Source organism: Solea senegalensis, linkage group LG10, assembly GCF_019176455.1.
Source record: "Solea senegalensis isolate Sse05_10M linkage group LG10, IFAPA_SoseM_1, whole genome shotgun sequence".
NCBI lineage: Eukaryota > Metazoa > Chordata > Actinopteri > Pleuronectiformes > Soleidae > Solea > Solea senegalensis.
The window spans coordinates 1,712,209-1,736,084 of NC_058030.1; the positions used below are offsets into that span (position 1 = coordinate 1,712,209).

At 42.8% G+C, this 23,876-nt stretch overlaps 1 protein-coding gene across 7 annotated transcripts; it reads right to left on the minus strand.

Annotated features, from left to right (window-relative positions):
• Nucleotides 1-451: 451 nt before the first annotated feature.
• cnot1 (CCR4-NOT transcription complex, subunit 1) lies at nucleotides 452-22,540 on the minus strand. Of its 7 annotated transcripts, none has more exons than XM_044035554.1 (49): nucleotides 22,429-22,540; nucleotides 20,637-20,931; nucleotides 20,401-20,508; nucleotides 19,030-19,122; nucleotides 18,801-18,869; nucleotides 18,637-18,691; nucleotides 18,095-18,298; nucleotides 17,819-17,987; nucleotides 17,604-17,730; nucleotides 17,373-17,483; nucleotides 17,117-17,287; nucleotides 16,894-17,021; nucleotides 16,391-16,631; nucleotides 16,100-16,219; nucleotides 15,765-15,887; nucleotides 15,502-15,653; nucleotides 15,165-15,315; nucleotides 14,829-15,042; nucleotides 13,892-14,005; nucleotides 13,355-13,479; nucleotides 12,973-13,259; nucleotides 12,802-12,880; nucleotides 11,856-12,095; nucleotides 11,610-11,750; nucleotides 11,335-11,514; nucleotides 11,078-11,194; nucleotides 10,862-10,972; nucleotides 10,485-10,562; nucleotides 10,126-10,303; nucleotides 9,749-9,903; nucleotides 9,342-9,638; nucleotides 8,695-8,835; nucleotides 8,425-8,529; nucleotides 8,187-8,306; nucleotides 6,559-6,753; nucleotides 6,314-6,456; nucleotides 6,115-6,223; nucleotides 5,840-6,009; nucleotides 5,090-5,321; nucleotides 4,745-4,993; nucleotides 4,467-4,630; nucleotides 4,251-4,368; nucleotides 4,061-4,162; nucleotides 3,513-3,686; nucleotides 3,272-3,421; nucleotides 3,000-3,180; nucleotides 2,327-2,459; nucleotides 2,100-2,234; nucleotides 452-1,443 (listed from the first exon to the last, which is right to left on the minus strand). In XM_044035554.1, the coding sequence occupies exons 2-49, from the start codon at nucleotides 20,736-20,738 to the stop codon at nucleotides 1,365-1,367; spliced, it is 7,140 nt and encodes a 2,379-aa protein (XP_043891489.1). In that variant the 5' UTR covers nucleotides 20,739-20,931; nucleotides 22,429-22,540; the 3' UTR covers nucleotides 452-1,364. The 7 variants fall into 7 exon arrangements, with proteins under 7 accessions (XP_043891489.1, XP_043891484.1, XP_043891488.1 ...); XM_044035549.1 differs by having other exon boundaries at nucleotides 11,856-12,104; nucleotides 13,877-14,005; XM_044035553.1 differs by having other exon boundaries at nucleotides 19,030-19,128.
• Nucleotides 22,541-23,876: the final 1,336 nt, after the last annotated feature.

A 23,876-nucleotide genomic window follows, 5' to 3' on the forward strand; every position in this document is an offset into this window, starting at 1 on the left:
GCCATGAAGGTAAACCAGAGTAGATTGTTCAGATGTGGAAAAAAGAAAAAAAAAAAAACTGGATCAGAGTTCAAGTTATATTCTGCCAATCATTTGAAATAAATATTTTGTAGGTTAATTCTTGAATTGGGCCGGGACATTTTAGTACATTTTGGAATCACTAATTCATGCCTGTCTGTATTAATGATTAGTATTTAGTGTTTCTTTTTTCACAAATTGAACAACATTTTCTTTGGTCCTTTCCTTTTTACCTGTGGTATTTCAATGTGGACAAATTTAAATTGTAAAAGGACGTAAAGTTTCCAAAGGTTACAGCTCTGAGAACCGAGTCTAGACTCAATTAAGCCAGGATAGTTTGAAAATCCGGGTATAGTCCATGATTTGGGTTTTGGGAAACAAACCGCTCAGGGTAAAACAAAAGCGCCAACGTCCTCAAAGAAGACAAATGCTGTGCAGTTTGAATGCTTTATTTCCTGTATGTATGCATACTGCAGTTAAGTAGCAAGAACTAAAGGCAAACTAGAAAGGACTACAAAATACAACACACGGACCAATACATTTACAAAAACATTCAAAACATTACAAAATGGGCTGTATTGGTCCTTCTATTGTTGTTCTTCAATTTGGAACTTTGTACAAATTGTCAGGATTTGATGTCGCCGTCACTTTTGCTCAATTTTACAAGTGCCAGAGAGAGAGCGGTTAGACTTCCAGAGCCAGTTCCAAATGGACAGACCATCAGTAAACTGTCTCCACCAACCAACACACACACACACACACACACACACCGGGAGTTGACCCCCGCCCCCACCCCACCTGGCAGACTAGACTGCGTCTTCCTGTCCCACTCAGGGATAAAAATGAATCAAATCAAAGAAGCAGGCAGCTTTTTCTCATCTTCAATCATCTACCATTCAGCCTTTGAAGCACAAAAAAAGAAAAGAAAAACAAGAAAAGAAAAACAGTTGTGTGGGAGGAAAGCAAACCAAGGACTTTGGTAGTGAGTGAAAATATGATTACATGTCTCTACATGTCAGGATACACTTTATTTGACATGTGAATTGTTCACTTATTTACTCTCCCTTTCTTTTTTCTTCAATATTTACATCAAAAAAAGTATATTAAACAGCAAGTCCAAACCCATTCTCTCCGTCTCAACTCAGCCCCAGAGGGATAAACAAAAATCTAAATCGTTCAGATCCATGAGCAGTAGTCCTTTCATCCACATTTCAAACGACCGTAGTTGCCAGTTTATCCAGTGCCGACAGTAACGAGGGAGGTGCAAGTGTGTGTGTGTGGTGGGGGGGAGTTGGGTCGAGGCAGCGGCGTCTCTCCCAAGTCCGTGAGCTGGCTGCTATCGCCAGCTAACTGGCACCGGTGCCCTCCATCACCTGCTGGGCCTGTTTCTGTCCCATACAGCACTGGGCCACAGACTGGAATAGCCTGAAGTAAGGAAAACAGAGAGTTTGTTTTAGTAAGGAGCAGAACATGAGTGCAGCATCTTTTTAAAACCTAGTGGGTCTGAAGTAGTGACATCTAGTGGTGACACTCGAGGTTCAGCGTTGCAAACTACTTTTAAAGAGCAAAGTTTGATTTAAAAACAGCCACTTGGTACAACACCGAATGTGTCCGATAACTACGGCAGGACGTTTCTTTGTGTAAATGTATGCTTCAAAACACAAAATACAAGCTCTGGCAGGTTTGTCCTTTCAGGCAAGAAAGTGTTCTCCGTAAAACAAAACTCTGGTTCCCATGCGTTCCGGTTGTAGCCGCAAGTCGGAATTCCCAAATTTCCTAGTCAAAGTTAAAACTGGAATGCCCCCGTAATGTCAGATTTTGAACTTGGAAAGTCAGAGATGCCTCTAAAATCTGATCTCCGTCTTGTCCTTTCTCTCCCCCATTTTTCCTTTCACCCCAACCCGTCTTGGCAGATGGTTGCACATCTTTCAGTCTGGTTCTTCTGTTAAAAGTGAGTTTTTTCTCTCCACTGATGCCTCGAGAGTTTTGATGCAATCTGCAGTCTCACCATTAGATGTAACTAATTCCTTCATACTGGCTGGACTTTTACAGGTAAAACGGATTCAAACGGGAGAACGTACTTTTCAATCTCGGGGGCACAGTGGACAAAGTCGTGACTCCAGAACTTGAAGGCAGGATTCTTAATCAGCTCGATGAAGGTGATGAGGAGACCCCATGGGTGTGGCCTGTTCACGATCAGCCTCTCCAACAGAACCCTGTGAACACGCACACGCACATAACACGCTTGATTAACATTTGAGCTCTACCTCAGCTCAGTGATGAGTTGAATGTTTGGTCACAGTCTTACCTGGTGATCTGCTCCTGAATGGCCTCAGTGTTGGCCTCAGCAAACAGATACAGCATGGTGCAGCTGAAGTAGTGGGTGTGGCTGTTCGGGTAGCGCAATTGATTGGCTATCGCATTCAAGAACAGGTAACGTCCTGAAAAAAAAGACATAACAGATGCCTGGTTACATCAGGGTTCTTTTCTGAAAACAACTCGCTGCTTGTTCTTTAATACATCGTTTTAAAAAATGCTTTCCAGTTTCCTCTTTTTGAATGTTTTCTTTCATGTGTTATTGTTGTCGACAGAACACACATTCTTGTATTATTTAGTGTTTAGACGTGAAAGGGAAGCCTCAAATGGACATTTTGACTCTCTCTGCATTTTATCTTTGTTGTTTTTGTGAATTTTATATGCAAAATAAATTGTATCAAACCAATCAGTTGATCAAAATAGTGTTGTTGTTATTTTTTTAAATACAACTAAAAACAAGTCTCAGACGACAGTTAACTGGTTTAAAAGGTAAAACAAAAATCATTTGAGCAAGTCATTATTCTGAGTTTTGGGAAACAATTTTGAGTGACTCATCAAATAGTTCAGTAAATAGTCAACAGATTAATTAAAACATGTCACGCTGAAAGATACAGACAGTATTTGACGGAGTCTAAAATAAGCCGACAGCACTTGTCCATCCTTACCCTCGGTGTCCAGGTCCACAGCCAGGTTCTGGAAGATGTCCATGTGTGCAGAGTGAGTGATGGTGCTCATGGAGGGGGTGCTGCCCTTGTTGTGGATGTGAGCGATGGCCTGCGTGCCTACGTACAGCACTAGAGCGTTGATCAGCTGGATGTTGTACCGATTTCCTGGCTCATTTGACACCTGGGACGCACAAAGGCGAAGACGCGATGAGTGAACACAGAAATTGTGTCGGCGTATGCAAGACGACGAGATAGTCGCACGCGGCTCTTACCTGCAGGTTGCTGCGCAGCTCTGACAGGAAAGTGACTGGTGATCGTGTCTTCAGGTACGAGTCCAGATCCTTCTTGAACTGAGACGGCATGACACCGGTGAAGTTGGTGAGGATACGAGGAGCGATGTTGATCTCACTCAGCATGTCCACCTGCAGACGGGACAGAATCGTTAGATGAAGACAAAAAAGTCCACCACAGTCAGCAGAGTGAGAGAGAGCGTGTGTCTGTCTGCGTGTCTACCTTGAGATTGGGTGTGAAAGGATCAGGAAGCCTCATGTTGCGTGGGAAGGCACTGAGGATGAGGTTGCGGAGCTGGATGCAGTTGGGTGGAATGACATCGCAGAAGCCGTAATGATAGTCGCACAGGAATTCTGGGAAGTCGTGCAGCAGGACCAGAAGCACCCGCAGTGTACCCTGAAACAGCCAAACGGGCAGCAAAGTGTTAGCTCCACTGTCACCAAATACACTTCAATGCATTTACATGAATGTGGGTTTAGTGCTTGCTTACAAAGTAAACAGCAAGGCAACGAGCTCTAATGTAAACTAGAGAATTTAAGCCCAATTTATACCAACACCATGAGTGTTCAGCTTGTTAGTTTGTATCCAAATTTGTACGACATTGTGCTCTGATAACTGATGAATTTGATGTTGACACAGAGGAAGATGAGAGGCTCGAGTTTATCAAGGTACTGTATCATTTCTGGATTTTGGAACATCAGAAACACATTTACCACCAAAAACACATTTACAAGCCAATGTTTCAATGCCAAACAATAAGATGGGAGCACCTTGTAGAGGATTTGCATAGGTTTGTTGAGCTCTACATTCCTCAGGAAAGGGGCCAGGTACTTGAAGAGATCAATCAGCAGCTGTGCGTACATGGGCCAACCCTGGGAAAGACAACATTCAAATGTCTTAAGGCAAAGCTGCAAAAAACCGATGTGGAAATTAAGTCACTAATCTCGTGTTCTTGCCTACCTTCTGCTGTGGGGTGTGTGCAAGCATCCTGGCAATAAAGATGCGATGGGAGATGAGCTCCAGCCAGGCGTAAACAAAGCCAGGTGCTTTAGTGGGCCTCAGGATGTGGAAGGTATTGCTGCAGATAAAAGTGCAGGGAAAAACATGGACAAAGGAATTAAACCACAGTTTGTCTTACATTACCTCGCATTTCTGACCTACAAGCTGAGTTCTCACCAGAACGCGGTGAGCGTCTGGAAGTTGATGGTCTCCAGAACGTGTTCAGGAGCGTTGAGCTCCAGCAGCAGCATGATGAAAATGCGGTGGTACGGAAGCTGCTGAAATTCTGTCTGACGGACGTCATGGTCCTGGATCAACACCCCAACTACGATACCCAGCACCTGCAGGGAGAGGAAAGAGCAGAGCTCATTAAGGAGGTGGAAATGCTGTCCATATATGGACATGGAATTATTGATAACTGCCATGTTGGGATGAAGCTCAGTGTGAACCCTAACCTTGTTGAGGAGGTTGATTTTCGTCACCGTGTTGGTGGCCTCTCCAGAGTGCTTGACCAGCAGAGCTATGAGCCGGACAAAAGCGTCCAGGTTGTGGTAACACTTGGCTCTGATGATGGCAGCACTGGCTGCTGGGTTGTGCTGCTGCTCAGCCTGAGCGCGATAGCTTATCTCCACACACATCTCTGTGCACAGCCGGAAGAACCTTGTGATCAGGTCGTCCGTCTTCAAGATGCCCTGCTGGTGCATCTGTAGCGTGAGGGGAACATGAGAAACATGAGCAACTAAACGTCATGGTGTTTTCTTTTCTTTTTTTTTGTTTGCTTGTTTTTTAAAGTAAATTACCTGGCCAACAAAGGCAGAGAAGGCTTTGGTGCTGTCTCTGCCAGCAGCAGCTGAGTGATACAGGTTCACCCATTCCCTCAACAGGTACTCTGCCTTCTCCCGCAGGCCTGGAGGATCGTCATATTCTGAAGCCTGTGAGATCCCAGAGTGCATCATAAAGTTGGGTCCGCCGTGGGCCCGGTCAATCATGGCTTCATAGTTGGAGCGAACAACGTCCATGAGCTGAGGAAGACTAAAGAGGACCAAATATATTATATACAAATGATGTGAATGAGTGTATAACCACTTGAAAATAAAACTGTTTAGTGTTCATATCCTTGGAATAGTGTAGCATTCAGTTTACATCAAAAATCCAATTTAGTTACTGTGAAACAAACAAGACAATTAACAGTAAAAGTAGCAGAGTTTTTATAATTGCTGCAAGTGACAGTCGATTTAGCAAGATAATAATCTGAGTGAAGACTCCTTGCTGTTAAAACTTCCAACAAGACACTTGGAAACTCAAACATCATATTACCTTTAGTTGTACTTTAGGCAAGAGTCTTAATTCATGGAGGCCGCTACGTTGTTGCCAGACTATGGGTTGTGCATTTTTAAAATGAAAGTTATCCACAAAAACAAAGGAACAACCTTCCTTTTTTCTGCTATAGTGACGTGACGTGGAAAAGGAAGGGGAAAGTGGAGGAGAGACACCATAAGATGCCACTGGACCTTTAAGAATATTAATTCAACACTGTAGTGGTTCTTTACCCCTCTGGTGCGTTGGCTCTGGAGTGTGCACAAGTCCTCATTAAAGTCTCGATTGTGTGAAACAGGTCGGCCTCAGTCACGTGACTGACACTGCGCTCATCCACGAGCAGCAGTTTCACCAGCTGCATGGCAAACGCAACTGCCATGTAGTGCAATCCATTCTCCATCGACTGGGGGGAATAAAAAAAAACAAGCGTCGGATTAAGTCTGATTCTCATACGCTGCTGTAAATGCAGAGTGCAGACTAGAATTAACAATATTTTTCGTGTGTGTACCTGTGCCAGGTGCAGATCATACTGCTGCATGTTCACAAGATGGTTCCTGATCAGAAGCTCCACTGCCTCCACGTTGTATTTGTACTCATCACGGCATTCAATCAGACACCTGTGAGGAGAAACATGGAAAGCAAATTAAACACCTGCTACAAAATAATCTGCATATGTACCACGGGGAATAAAACGCATCTCATTTCACCTGGTGATCTGCTTATTGCACCACTGTGGTCCATAGGCACGGCCGTCCTGCAGAGCTTTCAGCACCAGCAGGTGACATTCTCTGTAGCGGAGCAGCAAGTCGGCATCAGCACCACTGGTAGCATCCAGAAGACCTTCCACAGCCTGAGAAATGCAGATGATAAATTAGTAAGGCACTAATTAATACAGATTAATACTAAACTTTTCGCCCCGTTACCATTTCAGAGGATTAAAAATAAGTCTGACCTTCTGCAGCAGGCCAAGTGCGGCGATGCCGTCCCTGGAGTTTCTAGCCAAAGCCACGGCCTCCAGCAGGCTGCGCAATGCCTGGGTCAAAGGGTTCATCGCAAGAGCGGGAGGGATGGCATGTAGATGTTGCTCCAGGTCGGCCATGCACTTATCGTAGATCTGAGCCACGTCATCTGTGGCCCACGCTTGTTGCTGAGGACAGAAATACAGAGAGGGGGCGGGATTAAGTTAATGGAGGGATATATCTAACAAATATCCCTCCAACCACGACATCATCTCACCAACAGAACTTTGACAGCATTATTGGATTAATCTGCCTCATACGTTACTTTTGTTTGTCTTGTTACCGTCAATGAACATATTCTTTGAGCTGATAAATTCAGTCTCCTCATCAGCTTGTACCTGCTTCTGTGTACTAGGTGTTTCAGGAAGTGTGGAGCATGTGTCGAGCACCTAAGCCAGTTTAGGTCCAGCTAAACATATACATTTATGCATTGCTCTGGCAGTTTTGGTCCAAACTTCCAAGAAACTGTTGTGAATTTAAATGTAATTAAATTCTAATTCAGTTGTACTGGTGTATTGGTCCATCCACTCATGACTTACACGCTGTGCAAACAAAACTGCAGCCACTCCTCCCACTCCTAATAAAGTTTGAGTCACTCCCCTCTAGCAGAAGACAACTGTCCATCTCGTCTAAAAGCTCAACACCACAAACAGCAGCTTCTTCCCCTCTGCTGCAAGTCTGTGTTTTTAATTAATGCTCATTCTACCTGCAAGTGGTTTGTATTTGTATTTACCACTAAGCTGCTATATAATTCACCCACTCCCTCACTTACATGTTCATTCAGGGCAGCATTCATCTATGTGCAGCACTTTTTATTTCCTTCAACAACTGTCATTTTGGGCACGAGGTACAGACATTCATTTTGTATACATCCTCTTATTTTCATATATTTTAGCTATAATTGTCTCCTTTAAGCCAATTCCCCTTTAACTGAATAATTCAGTTTTACTGATCCTGCATCTTTTTTAACCCTAAATTCTATTTTTCCTGTTTCTGTTTGTTCTGCATCAAAGTAGCAAACCATATTCCTTTTATATTTCATACATGGCAATAAAATAGATTATAACTCTGAATAATGACTCAAATAAAAACTGTTATATATATATATTTTTAAAACAAACATCTATTTAATGAGCAAATCCCGAAGCGTTTTGTTTTTCCCTTAAGTTTTCTGACCTTGCTAGTTTAGTGGTTTTGTTTCATTTTCTCTTGTTTTACTCCGTTAATCTCTTGTTCTTGCTGTATTATATAAATATTTTAGTTTGAATACATGTAACTGGTGAATAAACGAGTCACAGATAAGATACGTGGGTTTAAGATGAAAATAACAAATTTCCTGACACTGAAATAAGAACCACTACACTACCACTTCTACTTAAGAATCACTTTATTTTCTTATATACAAGATTATTTAGATATTTAAAAAAAAAAAAATTATTTATTGGGTAATCTTTTTGCCATTTGTCCTTATTATTTCTAATATGCAGTGGAGCTCCTTTCACTCTTTCCTTCCCCCAAAACATTCTGGGTCTTTTAAGTGTTTTTTGAAGAAGCGTCTCACCTTCATGGGCTGAGCTAAGAAGCCAGTGGGTTGTGAGAGATCATTACTGGGTAGGAAACCTGGAACATTCCTGGCAAACTCCTCATATACGGCCAGTTGTTTGGGGTCCACTCCTCCCACCTTAAACATCAAACACAGTGAACATCAGTCATCTGGACAGATCCAGTAATGAGAATCTCACCTCTGTTGAAAATGTTTAGTTTTAAGCTATCAGTTGGATTTGAACGTTTGATCTTACCTTGAGTCTGATCTGCTCGGGCATACGCTCGGCCTGGTACGTCAGAACAACGGGATCACAGTAACGCCTTCCCTCTTGGCGTGCATGCTTTCTCAGCTCAAACTCCTACACGAGAAAAAAAGCCAGATTCAAATTAGCATATTACTGAAGCAATGTGAGCTTAAAATTTGCCTGTTTGCCAATACAGGTTTGGGTTGCCACCAGTTTTATACACTATATAATCATGTCATAATGATTTTAGCTGCTGAGCGGAGCTTCTTAAAGTCTCACCGTGGCCAGTCTCTTGTCCATTTCAGGACCAGCCTTCTCCACGGCTGTTTTCTGAATGAAGCAGCAAGCTAATTCACAGTTGTCTTGAGCGATGCGGGCTGCGGCCTCCTCCATCATTTCCCTCTGTTGGGGCGTCGGCGCCTGACGGAATGAACAGTTTGAGTTGAAAAGAAGCAGGAATGGTCGAAGGTAGGAGAGCAGAATGCGTCACAATAAAGAAACAAAGACATGCAGAATACACACTGCAAAAGATTTATAGATATTTTAAAAAGGTGCCAAAATGTGTTTTCATTCATTACCCGTTTTGTGGAAGGCATTAAGGTGTCATTTATTTTAATTTCTTTCACTAAAGCCATGTTAAAATTAAAAGAATTTAGCCTTTCAGACTACATCACTGTCAGGATGTAGGTAAGCAGCGGAATTAGTTTTTGTTTATTCATCCAAACTCAAAGTCCTCACAATATTCAACATTACACACATCTGAATGTTTTACTTTAAGAGATAGCGTGCTATACCGCTAACAACGCCACTTTGGTCCCCTCTATGAAAAATGAACAAAAAAAACTAAGGGAATGTTAATATTTGAGAAAACTCCCACTATACAGCTGATGGAAGAAGTAATTAAGAACACAAGGAATTCAGCTTACCCTCAGAGCAGCACCAAAGCTGTTCTTCAGATTGGTGGCGATGCTCATGAGCAGCGGCTCACGGCAGGTGATCATGGCCATGCCAGCGGTCAGGTTCCTCATCATGTGGTGGGCAGCGACGCGCATGCGCGACTCCTCTGAATCCAGGGCAAAGTCCTTCCTGATGATCTGCTCACAGGTCGTCATGGCAATCTTGATGGAGCGGTCCACCACAGGATGAACCAGCTCCTGAACGGCTCGCTCTACCGACTGCCGAACGCACTGCTTCAATTGAGGGTGAGCCTGCAGCAGGGGTATCTGGAGCAAGCATGAGAGTCGAGTCAAGAGAGGATTTACAAACGACATGGATGAGGAGGAAATGTACTTCGCAAAGAGACAGAACATCCCTGCAGGCACGTCAAACCTACATTGACATTGATGTTGATGTGAGGAGCCAGGCCTGCCAAAGCGTACACATTGATGTCATGGTAACTGAACTGTGGTGTCGGAGGCCCCGTGGTTGTGCATGTGGTGGTGGTGGCAGCTGGGGTTGAGGGAGGAGCTGCAAATGGAACAAAGTCTCCTGTTGGTCACAAAAGGCTTGTTTGGTTAAAATCAGAGAGGAAAAAGCAGACTGTCCAATCATGAACACGTGGAAATAAACAAAAACAATAAAGATGAGATTAAAAGACATTACTGCAGTTCACTTTTATGTCATTTTGGCTCAACTTGAGAGCTCTTCTCAACTGGAGCCACAAGTTAAAAATCACCATCACAAAAAAATCAATAAATATGGAGCATCCACCTGTGGTAGAGACTGGTAGCAGCTCTTCCGGTGGCTTTGCCTCCTTCTTTGGTGCAGAAAGTTGTTCCTCCAGGTTCTTTAGCTTATCCTTGTCCTTCAGCAGGGTTCCTGGCTTGAGGTCATTGATGTCCAAGGACAAGTTCTTACACAGAACTTCAATCTCAAACTTCAAGTTCAGCTGCAAAGAAACAGATAGACAGGCTTCAGATTGCAGCTGGTCTATTCTTTTAAGTTAAGTACATTACTAGAAATATGATTTGACTACGACATACGGGTCGATTAAATGATTAAAAAGAACAACCTAGTAGAACCCTTCTTTGAAAAGCACTCACACTTGGCTACCAGGAGAGATTTATTACCTTGAGGTCATGTTCCTGGTGAAGCTCAGCAAGGACATTCATGATGGCCATAGTCCAGGGATTCTGGGGCCTGAAAACCTGTAAAACCAGAGGCACATCATACAGTGAAATCAGATCTATGTTCTGTTTTCATCCAACTGTGCAACAGGTCACTTGACAAGCTTAAAACTTGGCAGACGACTTTCTCAGGGCACTGGTGTGTGCTCACTTTGACATTATTTGGATAAAAGATGCAAGATATATATATATATGGCGCTTGAAGAGCCACTTCTGCCCCCACACACAAAAATGTAGGCACATATTAAAGCAGGTACTAAACTAGTAGCAAAAATTACAATTCTACATAGGATGCGAATGTCTTTCAGTGTGTTACTCACCATGCTGCGTAGACTTGACTCCAAAACTTTGGCCACAAAGGGAACCACGTACAGCAACTCCTGCTGACCTTTCACATAGGCTTCCAGTAGCAAAGACTTGACTTCCAGGTCCTGGGGAGAGAAGGAAAATTAATTTAGCCCACAACACAAAACTTGTGAAAGGAATCCACCATATGAGGATACAAAAAAGAAAAGTAACTTGTTTCAAGTTCTTACTGTATAGAGGATAGGCTTGTTTTTGGCCAGTGTAATCATGCCCAGCCAGTGGCCCAGGTTCTTCAGCAGAGAGCGATCAGAGAAATTGGCAGCAGCTTTGTCTGACGTCAAGAGCACCTGCAGAAAAAGACAGCAGGAAAATGTCAGAATTTCAAAGAAAAATAAGGTTATTTCAGGATTTTGTGTAATGGAGTCTTTGTTGTTCTTTGATTTGTCTAAGAGCTTAAAAACAAAAATTGTGTAGAGTCCAATTTTACCTTGATGTTTCTGTAAGTCTCGTTGAGAACCATCTTGACAAACTCTGGGTTCTTGAGAGTGTCCAGGAAGTTGGAGTAGAGACTATGGAAGTTGGGCTCAATGCTGACACGCTTCATCACCAGGTACTGAGACACCCACGGCATAAACTCCTCCTTCACAGTCTCTTTCAACTCCTCAACCTGAGGAAGTACATAGTTTTTTTTAAAAAAACAGATTCAACTACTCTGGCTCTGGGGATAGAATAATCTTTTTTTTAGCCTTTTTTTATTTTTACCTTCTGTGTCATGTTGGACTGAGAAAGGTTGTTAAAGATGAACGCTATCTTCTCCTGAACATTCTCTGGAGGCTCCACAATCCTTTCCGTTTGGTCAGTGGCCACCAGCAGGGTGTCAATGTTGGTAGTGTTAATGGAAGGCTGCAGATTAGGGAAAAGGACAATTAGACCTTTTATTCAAGCAAAAAACAAACATCTTTATTCCCAATGCCCCAATTAAGAAAATGCACACAAGCACAAACTCACAGGTACATCCTTCTTGAAGGTGCTGGGTGTTGGTCTTGTGATGGTGGAGGTCTTGGCTACTGTGGTTGTCGTGGTGGTGGTGGTGACGAGGGTGCTGGGCTGACCAGGCTGCGGCGCTTTGGGACCCACGGGTTGATGCGACTGGGACTGCACCTGTGCCAAAGCCAGGCTTCCAGGCGTAGTGATGGACCCTTGCATCTTCACCGGAGGGTCCCGTGACTGTTGGCCATACTCGATATACTGCACACACAGGATATTGAAAGGAGCAGAGCGGCAGAATTAATGCGTCTGTTTATGGGATTTGTTTCGTTAAGTCAGAGCCAGGACCAATTGAGATTAAAGGAACTGAATGCAAGAAATTTCTTGTACCAAGCCATAATGACCATGTCAGAGAGTAAGGACAATGTTAATTTCATACAGCGAGTTCATTCACAATTCAAATCTAAATTTGCAGCTGCTAAGCCATCCACCAAATTACACAGCCACTCACAATTTGGACACACGGGTTTGGCAGAAAACATGCAAAACATTACCAAACATAAAAGGCCTTGAATTTCAATGGACTGTAAAATAAAAGTCAGCTTGTTACCTTCCATCAGTTGTTGCTCATAGGAAACTTGGACTTTTTAAGGTAATGACAGTGAATATAATGGTAATATACAGTGGTGTGAGGAGTCAACAGCAAAGCACTGCTGCATTGCTTCTATAATTTAGCGCTAAATGCTCTTGGTAGCTTCTTGCAGACAACCGAGTGTAGGCCATCTCTGCATCGTTGGCCGTCATCTTACCAGACTTAGCAGGGCTGGCTCATTGAAAAACAGGACGTGGACGTGCACTTATTCAATTGCACACCCATTTTTAAAACGCGTGGCTGCAGTTTTTACATACCTTACATATAGCCCCTTTAAAACTGCAGATGGAAGATAAATTAACAAAATCTTATTACCTCTTGTAAATGGTGGGGGAACTGCAAGAAGTGGGCAATTGAAGCCAGGTGCTGACAATACTGTGGGTAGTCCTTTAGTCTACAAATACAAGATATGTTAGCGTGACACAATAAAACACAATTGCACTTAAACATCATTTTGCAGGGAAGAAAAAATAAATATGTCAATACCTGTTCTTGAACTTATCTAGGGCCGCAATTCCAAAGTAATACATTTTTGATCCAAAGGGTTTTCTTAAGGCTTCGAGGACGTATCGCAGAGCCAAACCTAGGGCCATGTAGGTGACGAGACCCTTCTCAATAATTCCACCAAAAAGGCAGGCAGTGATGTGCAGCTCCTTGTCTGGGTACTGGGGGAAGAACCGGTATTCCTCAAACAAATTCCTCAGCATGCAATTGAACACCTCTCGTTCCCGCTTAATGGATGAATCCTTGAACCGCTGCAGCATCTCCAATACCTAGAAGATATAGTAGAGTGAGATGAGATTAAACCATCAACAGACACTGATAATTATTTTAATATCATGTACAAAGTTGGGTTTTCACTACGTACTTCATCGACGGACATAGTTGGGTGAGGTGGGTGGTTGTAGATGCGTTGGAAGTAACTGTTTGCTTCGTCGTCTATCTCCTTACTAAAGTGCTGGTTTGCCTCTGGCCACACCTGAGAAAGATCAGCTGTGAAAAAAGAAAACAACTTGTTAGGTTTCCATTTCAACAACACCAAGGCGAGCAAAAAGGTTTCTACATGATCGAGTCAGGTTCGAGATCTTTTTGTTGCTCAAAAAAACAAATCATATATTCAAGTGGGGCTGTCAGCAAAAGCAGACAAGGAATGGAAGACTGATCTGCATTTCCTCTATGATTAACTGTTTTTTTTCAATTTGTAAGCCATAAAGGACACAGAATGTTCCCAAAATGTTGAAATAAGGTCTTAAAAGTTCCTTCAAGAGTAAAGATCTTATTGTGATAATTAGAAATGAATCTGCAAATCAAAAAAAGGAGAGGAAACACAGTGCTGAGCAGAGCAGAGGGCAGGGCTCTCAGTCAGACCACTACCACCACCACCACTTACAGGCCTTCATCTTACTCTGCTGAAAGGTCGGTGGATTCAGGCCGGGTGTGCTCATCTTCCTGGTGCCAAAGGGGTCAGTGCTGACTGTTGGCATTCCCAGGCTGGAGCCAATACCAGAGACCAATGGACCTACAAGTAACAAAACATCAATCATTTCAATGCACACCACGATGGGGCTTATGATCAGTGCAAATTAAACGTTAAATTTGTTGTCAGATTACATGTGCTTTTAATGTTTATATTATTTCTATATATACTGTACATATGATTGCAGTAACTGACTTAATGTTTCTATCAGCCATAGATAAAACGACCTCTTGTTCCCTCACCTTTCATACGCTACATCCATACAACTACATTTTTGTTCAAAGTTGTGCAAACTGTTGGCTCTCTCCGTTTTAATTTAAACAGGCAAAAACAGAGACCGTACGATTGCTTCTCATAAACTGCAACTTGACAGTTAAGGATTAAGGGGGCTTTTCATTCACAGCTGCTTCTCAGTTTCACGTTACTGTCAGTGAAATAATACCGTTTCTCGTCAGCCGTGCTAACTGAAACTAAGGAAATAACTGCAGTGGAGGAGAGAAACCTCCCGCTTTACGCCAGCATGTCATTGCCCAGTGAACCTGATCATTCATGCGTTATATAGTTTAAGTGCACTTTGAATACGTCTTCACTTCCCAGTCTCATCTTCTCAGTCTAATTCTCTCCTTTCCTCAGTGTCGTAGTATGGACACAGATTACTCCTTATACAAAGCTGAACCACAAATCTGTGCGTAATTGTGCGAATTATTTTAAAACTGGTTTTAAATGGATATTTTAATTATTAATTTAATGTTAAATGTTCCAGATGAACTTTTCACTGAGGCAAAAGACAGCTGCCATTGTGCAGTACAATTTCCTTATGAATGTGTGTTTGACTTGAAAGAAGACAATAAAAAAAGCATCGTACCAGAGTCCATACCAGGAAGCTGCGAGGACAGGCTGCCAATGCCCCCAAACGGGGTGCTGGGGTTTGGGTTTGTGAGTGGTGGAAAAGCCTTTGCTGGAGACTGGGGATTACTAAAAGCTGAACTCAGTGAGGTTGGGAAACCCTGCATGCTCTGAGTGTGGGAGGTGGCAGTGCCCCCCAAATTCAAGGAACTCATGCCGGACAGAGGGTCCATCTGAAGGAGAAGCAGTTAATGTCATCAGTAAGAGTCTCTGGTACAGATTTGACAATGTTTACGCATCAGACTCCCCTCCAATACATTCAAAAGCAACTACAGAGGTTCCCACATTAAGATACCTGTACAGGTGAAATGGCATCCAGGCTGCTGGTGCTGGGGGCACGACCCTTCGGCATCACTCCTGGTGGCGGCTGTCGAGCTTTGTTCATCACATTGCTGCAGTTGGCAACCATGGTCAGGATCGTCTCCGACAACTCCTGGGACACACTCCTGAGGTAGAAGTAGTAAAATTGTAAGTTTAAAAACAACTATGCCAATAAAAACACTAACCCTATAGTAAAAATGTAACCCATCAAAGAAATATAAAAACTCTCCAGACCCAGGATTGTTAGTATATCCTCAAACTTAAATCAGATTAAGACAGTCACAGAATTGCATGCAAAAGGCAAAACTCACCCAGCACATGACTGCAGACATATCAGCATGGTGGCCAAGGTCTCTGGCGGCAGCTGGGCACTTTTGGGCTGGTCCTTGTCTGGGGCCAGACCCCCCATAATGGACGGGCAGCGCCTCTTCAGGAATGTTACACACGCTTGGATAAAAGGTTCCTGGCACACATACAAGACACAAGATTATTGTCATACACTGTTTTTTCCATTAAGAAAATAAAAGTGTTCATGTGTGGGAATAACACAATATTACGAATGAAATCAACATACCCCATGCTCTCTGATTTTGTCATTCAGCCATTTATCAAGTTTGAGGTATTCACGGCGAGAGGCGAGTGCAGCGAGGTCAATAACAAAGGCAAACGGCGTACCATTCAGCAGCATCGATAAAGACTGGAGGGGAAAAATACACACATTAAGTACGCTGAAAAAAAAAACATATCTACATTTAATGAGTTCAACATTTCCACTTTATGACTTCTTTTAAAATTCAATTCTACTTTAGGCTCAGAGGTGAAACTGCAGAAAGTCCAGGAGCCTGTATGTAAACTCCTGAGTTCCATCTGTTCTGACAATAGTTTGACACAATACTATTTTTTAGTTACCTTCAAGTCCTGGGCCACATCCAGGATGCGTGACAGCTTGGCTTGGTCATACTGCTCCCCTCTCATGTACCACTCTGCCATTGAGTGCATTATGAGCTGACGGATAGAGGGAGATTGTCCCTGGAAAACGATGAATGAGGTTTAAACAATTATTTGACTTTACCAAAACACACAAAACTCAATGAGCAAATAATAACAAGAATAGGCCACTGAAGGAAAAACAAAAGGAAACTTTGTCATTGACTTGAGTTCCAACGAGCATTAAACAGTAAGACAGACTCCAACACCAACCTGTCCATGCCAGGCGTAGTGCAGGATAATGGCAGAGTTGGGGTGATTGCCCAGGAAGATGGGCATTAGGGTTGAGATGAGCTCATGGCGCAGTGTGTGCCAGGATGTGGAGATCTGCAGTAAGGCCAACACCAACATGTCTGGGCAGTGTTTGATCGGGAAGCTGAACAGCTGCTTCACCTGCTCGTACTGTCCCACCTCAGAGAGTCGAAGCAGGCTCTCCACCAGGTCCAGGCTTTTCCTGTGAGGAGTCAATGATGCTCACATTCATCTCAACATGACGACACAAAACTGTGTGAATTCATAGAGGTATTGAGAGTTACTGAGAAGTTAGTGGGTCAATGCTTGGGCGGTCACTATTTCCCTCATAAGAACATTTGTTAGAACTCAAATATGCAGATTAGAGGCAAGACGGACCCATCTGAAGTCATTACAGACACAGAGGGTAACATGAAACATGTCTCGATACTACTAGTACAGTGGTCAGGTAAAAAGCTCCATACCAGGTGGCAATCTCCCGGTTGTCGTCCTCTGGTGGGGCCTTCAGGATGTCGGTGGCCACTGTGTGGCAGGCGTAATCGGCAAAACAGAACATTTCTGGGTTCATCAGGGAGTGCTGAATGAATGACAGCTGATAAAAGGAACAAAACGAACGTTTAGCAGAGTACTCATCCACCATAACCACTGAAACATAACAAAAATCTGGTGCAGATGTTGGTTGGTTACCTGTCCCTCTGCGTGCTTCCATGGCCGATAGATGAGATCGACGGGGAAGACCTCGATGCCCAGTCCCCTCTGAATGCCATACACCACTATTTGCAGTCCTTTACTGTCCCGGATTATAAAGCCCGGGTGGTCCAGTTCATACGTCACCTCTTTGAAGTTCAAGTTGGGATTCTGAAGAACAAAAACAGCCAGGGTTATAACTGCAACATGAGTGACTATTTTAACCTCTATGGTTCGGTCTCGTGCGTCGGCTTACCACTTCTTTGACGACGTCAATCAGAACCTCAACATTCCATGTGTGAACCTGCGAGCCATCGTTTTTATCCTTGCCATCACTCCAGATGCCACTTCCTGGAGCAGAGATGGACTGAAAGAGGGAAAAACCACAAAAAATGTAAGCCCTGATGTATTCACATGTCAAGACATAATAAACCAGCAGACTCACAACAGCAATAACCTTTATATTAAATATAAAAACTATCATCACCTGTAGTGGGATACCATCTGTCAGGCCAGAGTGGGTACGAGCCATCATGCCCAGGACCCTGGCTACCTGGATGGCTGTCACCTCCCTCACCCCATACTGCAGGATAATATTTCTGCACTCGTCCACACTGAAAAGAGAGAAAAAAAGGACAAACGTCAGTGGTGAAAATGTTGCCATTAAAGAAGATAATTTAAAAATAAAGTCAATTTGTTCACCTAGCACAGAAGCCATAGCCAACTTCTTGCATGAACTCTGCAAGAGAACTCTCCATCATGGTCTTAGCTAACTCCCCTGAGTCTGGTAGAATCCTGTCCATGAGAATGTCCCGTTTTTCAGGGTACAGCAGTGGTGCGAGCACCACAGGGCAGCGCTCCTGGGGGAAATCTGAAACAACACACAACGAAAAATCAACAAATGTGGCACAGCAACAGTGGAGAAAATATAGGGCAGAAGTTCTATTCAGGCCGACAGAGCCATGTGTGTTTGAATACCTCGGCAAAGTGTCTTGAGGAAGGCGTCAATCTGCTCCTGGCCTACCCCACTGGCTCCCTTCTGGCCAAACAGTAGATGGGAGAGCAGTAGGTGCAAGACCTCTATGGCAATGTCTTGGAAGCCACCTTCCTGGTTTCCTCCAAGATCAGCGTCGACGTAAGACCGCAAGAGATCTGGAAGCTTCTGCTTGATGAACTGTGCAGCTGAGAGACATGAAAAGAACTTTTTAAAATTTCTTTTCTTTCTTTAAATTCAGAGACACCAGGGACGACGCAGACAACTCCATGTTACATAAACACACAAAAATGTGTTCATGACAAACTTAAACCTCTCTCTGGTTTGTGCAAACTTTCTGCAATTTATCTGCTATGTTATGTTCGGAACGCTCAACACACATTTGGAACTTTATAAAAATTCACGACAATTCCGACGGCTACTGATTAGAACATTGAGAACAATTTGAAAATTGTATGGACGACTTAAAATTCAGGTCAGGTTTGGTACAGGTTGAATTACAGTATTTCAGACTCAAATTACTTACCAAAGCCACGGAGGTCTGTGTTGCTGGAATTGAGCAAAGCAAGTCCAAATATCACCTGGGAAACAAACAAATGCATTTTAAGGAACTATACTATACTATCATTTGTTTGCAGTAATCATTTTTTAGCTGCCAGATGAAATTATTGTTGGTCAGTTCAATCTCACCTCTTGGACCTTGCTGAGTTTAAGAACTTTACTCAGTTGAGTGAATAGGTGGGCCGACGGCTTCAAACTCTGAAAGACAATTTATGAAATGTAACTCCTCATATTTCTTATTCATTCACATAAAAATTTTACATTTCTCTTTGCTACTTTTTTAAAAATTAACAAAAACATAAACATTAATTATACATATAAAGCACCCTGTTGATGAAACTGACATTCAGTCGCTTACCTTCTGATAGTGCAGGGGATTGTCAATGGCGTAGCACAAAGTAGAGATAAAGTTTGGCTTTGATATCAGCGACACACACTCCTGGATCAGAAACTGTGTCTTGGGCAAGTTGAAAAGCAAAACGTACCGAAGAGAAAAGAATAGAGAGAACAGAGGCAGGTGAACAGCAGAATAAGCCTCCAATGACAATCAATGTAAAATCTGGAATAGTGAAGCACGTCTGTCCAAAAAATCCTACGAGAGTACTTGGGGAAGAAATATGGACTGTATATCAAAGAATCTGCCCATTTAATTAAGCAAAACACATCCATTATGAAACACAGGTTTCACTTCTCTTAAAAAAGGAAACGGCTGGCATTTGCAAGTGAGGTTTTTTGCTCACAAACCGAAAGCTGACTTTTTAATTTCCCTGACTTTTAAATGCACCATGTTCACAGACATCAGAGGAAAGTATAAGGATAAAAGCCAATTTATCATAACAGTCACTTTTTAAAGATGTGCTGTCTGAACATGTCAGATATCCAATGCACTTACACATTGTAAGGCAGAATGTAACACCAGTTATCGCAGAGGGGGGACGATGATGCAGGATTCACAGTGTTCGGCTTCATTGTTCACAAAACAAAACTAGTCGAGTAACAAAAAAGTGGATAAACAGTACAATAGGTTGGCTATAGTGCAGCTTTCTTTGAAGCAGGCTTGACATGACCTTTATTTCTAATTAACTGCATTCGATATGAATTAAAGGTCATATTTACTGCCGCTCTATCCACTGCTCCTAGGAGACAAGTATGGCAGGTTCAAGCCTAACCCACAAGAACTTTAGTTCAAGCCTAACCCACCAGAACTTTAGTCTTACAGTGTTTTTCTTTTTTGTTCTAAAATATGTTTTCCCTAAATATGGCACCATTTCAAAAAATGTCCTTTCATACACACTGTAGTATATGTAGCACTGTAACACTGCCACACAAACGTCCCAAAAATGGAGAAGAGCATGTGCATAAAGCTTATGTGCAATACACAAACGATGTATACAATTACAGAAACGGGCACAAATTGGACCAATGCAAGTTAAAAATATACACAAACTTTTGCAGATTCTGCACGTCTTTCTTACTTACAGGCCTTTAGTGCTCTTAGTGATATCAGTGTTGATATAATGTCAAGATTTGCATAGTTTCAGGATACTCTACACAGCCACCTTTGTTGCCATCTGAACATGTGTTACTTTTAAGACAATATGTAAACATGTTTAGTGACAAAGAAAATTCTGTAGCTGAAGTCTTTTTTTCATACTTTTTCAAGAGTTTTACTGCAAGTAAAAAAATTATATATATATTTATATCCAAGTGTTTCTCATCAAAAATTTACCTGGTGAAAGTCCTTGCCACTGCTTTTACCATCGCCACTGAAATCCACATGGGAGAAGAGACAGCGTAGTAGATGCCTGTCTGCCTCAGGACCGTGACGATTTACAATCTGGGAGAGCACAGGGGAAAAACACCAGAACATGATGACACATGAGGACATTTCCAGAAACGTCCATGTCAATAAACCAGAAGCTCTCTGACAAAAAAAGGACACTCAATTGACGTGTTTGCACTTACATGTTGTATTTCTTGCTGGCTGGCTCGATAGTTTTTCTTCGTTAAATTGTCCACCAGATAGCTGATTTGAGACAAAGCCAGCGAGAGCGAATCAAGATTCATTGCTGGTTGGGGCGGAAGCAGGCGGCCGAGCACGGCGCAAAATCACCATTATTCCCCTTTAGTCACTTCAGTGATAGGTTACTTCTGCCCCCCCCCCCAAAAGGTGAAAAAGTGTCGTGTTCCAAATGAGTTTTCCCGATCAGTGTCACCCAGTGATAGGTAGAGTCCTTCAGTTTAAAATCAAGTTCAGCATCTGTAATGAGAAGACAAAAGTATTTTACACATTTAACAATAGAAACAAATTAGGAATCTTTCTTAATTGCACTTAACCTGTTGTGGTCCTACACTCAATCTGGACAATATTTACTTTAGAACATATGTTTGGTGTGGAGTGAATTGTATTTAAATGCCTGCTGCCCAAAGATTTATTTCCAGACCAGGGTGAATATTTTCCTCAACTTAACGCATAATTATGGTGATTTTAGTTGTATTATATGAACTGTACTTAAGCCTGCACTAGGCCTCGCCTATATCCGAAAACTTGAACTACACACAGATTGAAAGCTAGTTTACCGAGCTAACAAACTCTACTAACTAACAAAAAATTGCCTCGACCACCACAATTCAATCCATCAATACAACAACACGCAACACTACCCGAAGCAGATCCGGGTGTTTAACGTCTAACGTACGGACTGAAAAATAACTCATAGAGACAAAGAGCAAGATGACTCAAGTTAGCAAATGCTGGCGACTGAATGCTCTTTAAAACACAAACGTGTACTAGTGTTTAGACGTTGTCTCGGCCACACAGCTCGGTTACACGTGGCTACGTTATTTGCCCGTCGACATAAAACACAGAACAATTCGAAAGCAAAAACTCCGATAGCAAGCGGGACCATTAGGCTAACTACTTTAGCTAGCATCACCATGACGCTAGTAAACATTTGCTAGAGGGAAGTTTCAGTCAACGTTAGCCAACTCGTCCACTGACACCAACAGCCACAGTTACATCTACTTTAGCATAATCCTAGACTTCAGTCTACTATGATAGCTCTAGCAAAGGGCAAAAAATACCAACTAGCAAAAGCTAACCTCTGAATTCTTACCAACTCCGTGTAAGCTACATGCTACTGCTACCAAATTAGATTTTTTTTTCTCCCGCACGAAGCTATCGTTAGCAACTTCTCGCGCGAGCGTCTATGAATGGCAATAGCGAGCAAACGTTGACTTGTCTATCAAATTAAATAGGCATGAGACTTTGTTAAACGACGATTAATAACCTCGAATCCGCCACACATGTCTCTGCCGTGGACACACAGGCCGCAGCTACTGCGGATGGAGCTCCTTTGCGCGTTCGTGCCAGCTAACATTAGCATTAACCCTTGTTAGCTCACTCTTTCGGGACGGGCTCCGGCTAATTTATGGAATCGCTAGCACTGTAGTTGCACATTATGTCTCCGGTGACGACCGGAAATGTTACTCCCGGGCCACTGTCAATGCTACGCCAAACGACAAATTCACTGATTTATAGTTCGGCTGCGGAAAATGTGCTGTAGCCGACTATAAATGTGCCCACATTCAGAATTATTACTTTCCCTATGGTGCCGCTATGACAGCTGCTCTTCAGCAAATACTCGTAGCCCTGGCTGGTGGCTAACGGCAATGCCCCGTGTCAATATAACTGCTTATGTGTGGCATAAGAAAACCTGTCGACGGCTGTTTATTGAGTACAGGTTCGAGATCTCACCGTGCTTCCAAGAAAGTAATTCAGATGTTCATCCCTTCTTGTTTCGCACGGCAAACTTGACGAAACAGTAAGGTCGCTGTGCCTTCACTTGTGTTTGATTTTTCAAAATAAAATGGCGACTGTCACCGCCGCGGCGCGCTCACGCCTCGGGACGAGTGCGCGAGCTTATCCGCGCGACACAGTTGGCGCGCGCTCGCCGGCAGGCACCTGGAGGATTTGTGTGACTTTTTTTTTTGTTTTGGGCTGAAATCTAAAACTGACCTTTGTACGTGCAAATCGACGGCTTACATCTGTGAAACGTGAGTGAGGAGACATCAGAGGCAGGGGTTGGAATAAATTAAGAAATATCTTAAATACTTTAAGGATGAGTAAAAATTGAATTGGATTGGAAAATTGGATTGGATCAAAATAAAAGTGCTAGATTAAAATGTAAACAGCATGGGAGATAAAAGGCCACTCACTCAGTTTCTTACGGTGTTACAAAGGTGAACACTTATTTAAGAATAATCCTGAAACTAACATTACAAGTAGGAATGCACCAATAACAAGGCATGACTGGTGAAATGTACATGATCCTTACTGAAGTCAGTATTGTGTGCATGGATGTTGGACCCCTCGGGTAAAATGTCCACCACTGCCTCTGAGGAGAGCGTAGCTTCATTAAAAACCAAGTATGACGATCCAGAACAGAGACTACTTGTCATGTACATTCACTGGAGGCTTGTTGTTTTTGTTATCGTGCAAACCTCAGCGATGATGCTTTAACTATACCCACAAGGTTGTGTCCTTGACTTCAAAGTCGACATAGATTCAAAGATGATGCAATGTTACCAATCAGCAGCGACAGTGAAACTGTGGAGGTCCTCTCATCTTTAGGACACTGAAAACATCTCTGAACTGGACTTCACCACACACGTCTTTATCGGGAGATCATTTGAGAAAGTATGGAGAGGTGGGGCCTCCATGGATCAGACTGGTTCTTCCAGCTCTACCCTCAGACGCTCGATCACACTGAAATCTCCTGAGCCTGCCTGTGAAGACTCGTGCACCGTGTATTCAGATAGTCTATGCTAAGTGTTAAAACCATCTCTCGACTGTGTAAGAACCACCTCAGATGGAATTTGTAAGCATGTCTGATCAGATTCTGATCTTCCTGACCGACTGCTTTCGGTCACAGGTATTCCCCAATAAATGCAGGTACATAAACACAAAAACATAAAAACTCTTATAATCAAAACAAGAAAATACGTATTTGGTGAAATGTACAGGTAGGTAGTCAGAATTTTGCACATCAACATACTCTGCGTGTCCACTGGCGGAGCCACCCCACTCACACACACACAGATTTTTACACTTCAGTGGGAGCCAAAGTTTGCATTTGTCGCTGTTCGTCAACATTTTAACGTAAACCCTCTGGTATGAAGCCACGTATTTAATAAAAATTTGTT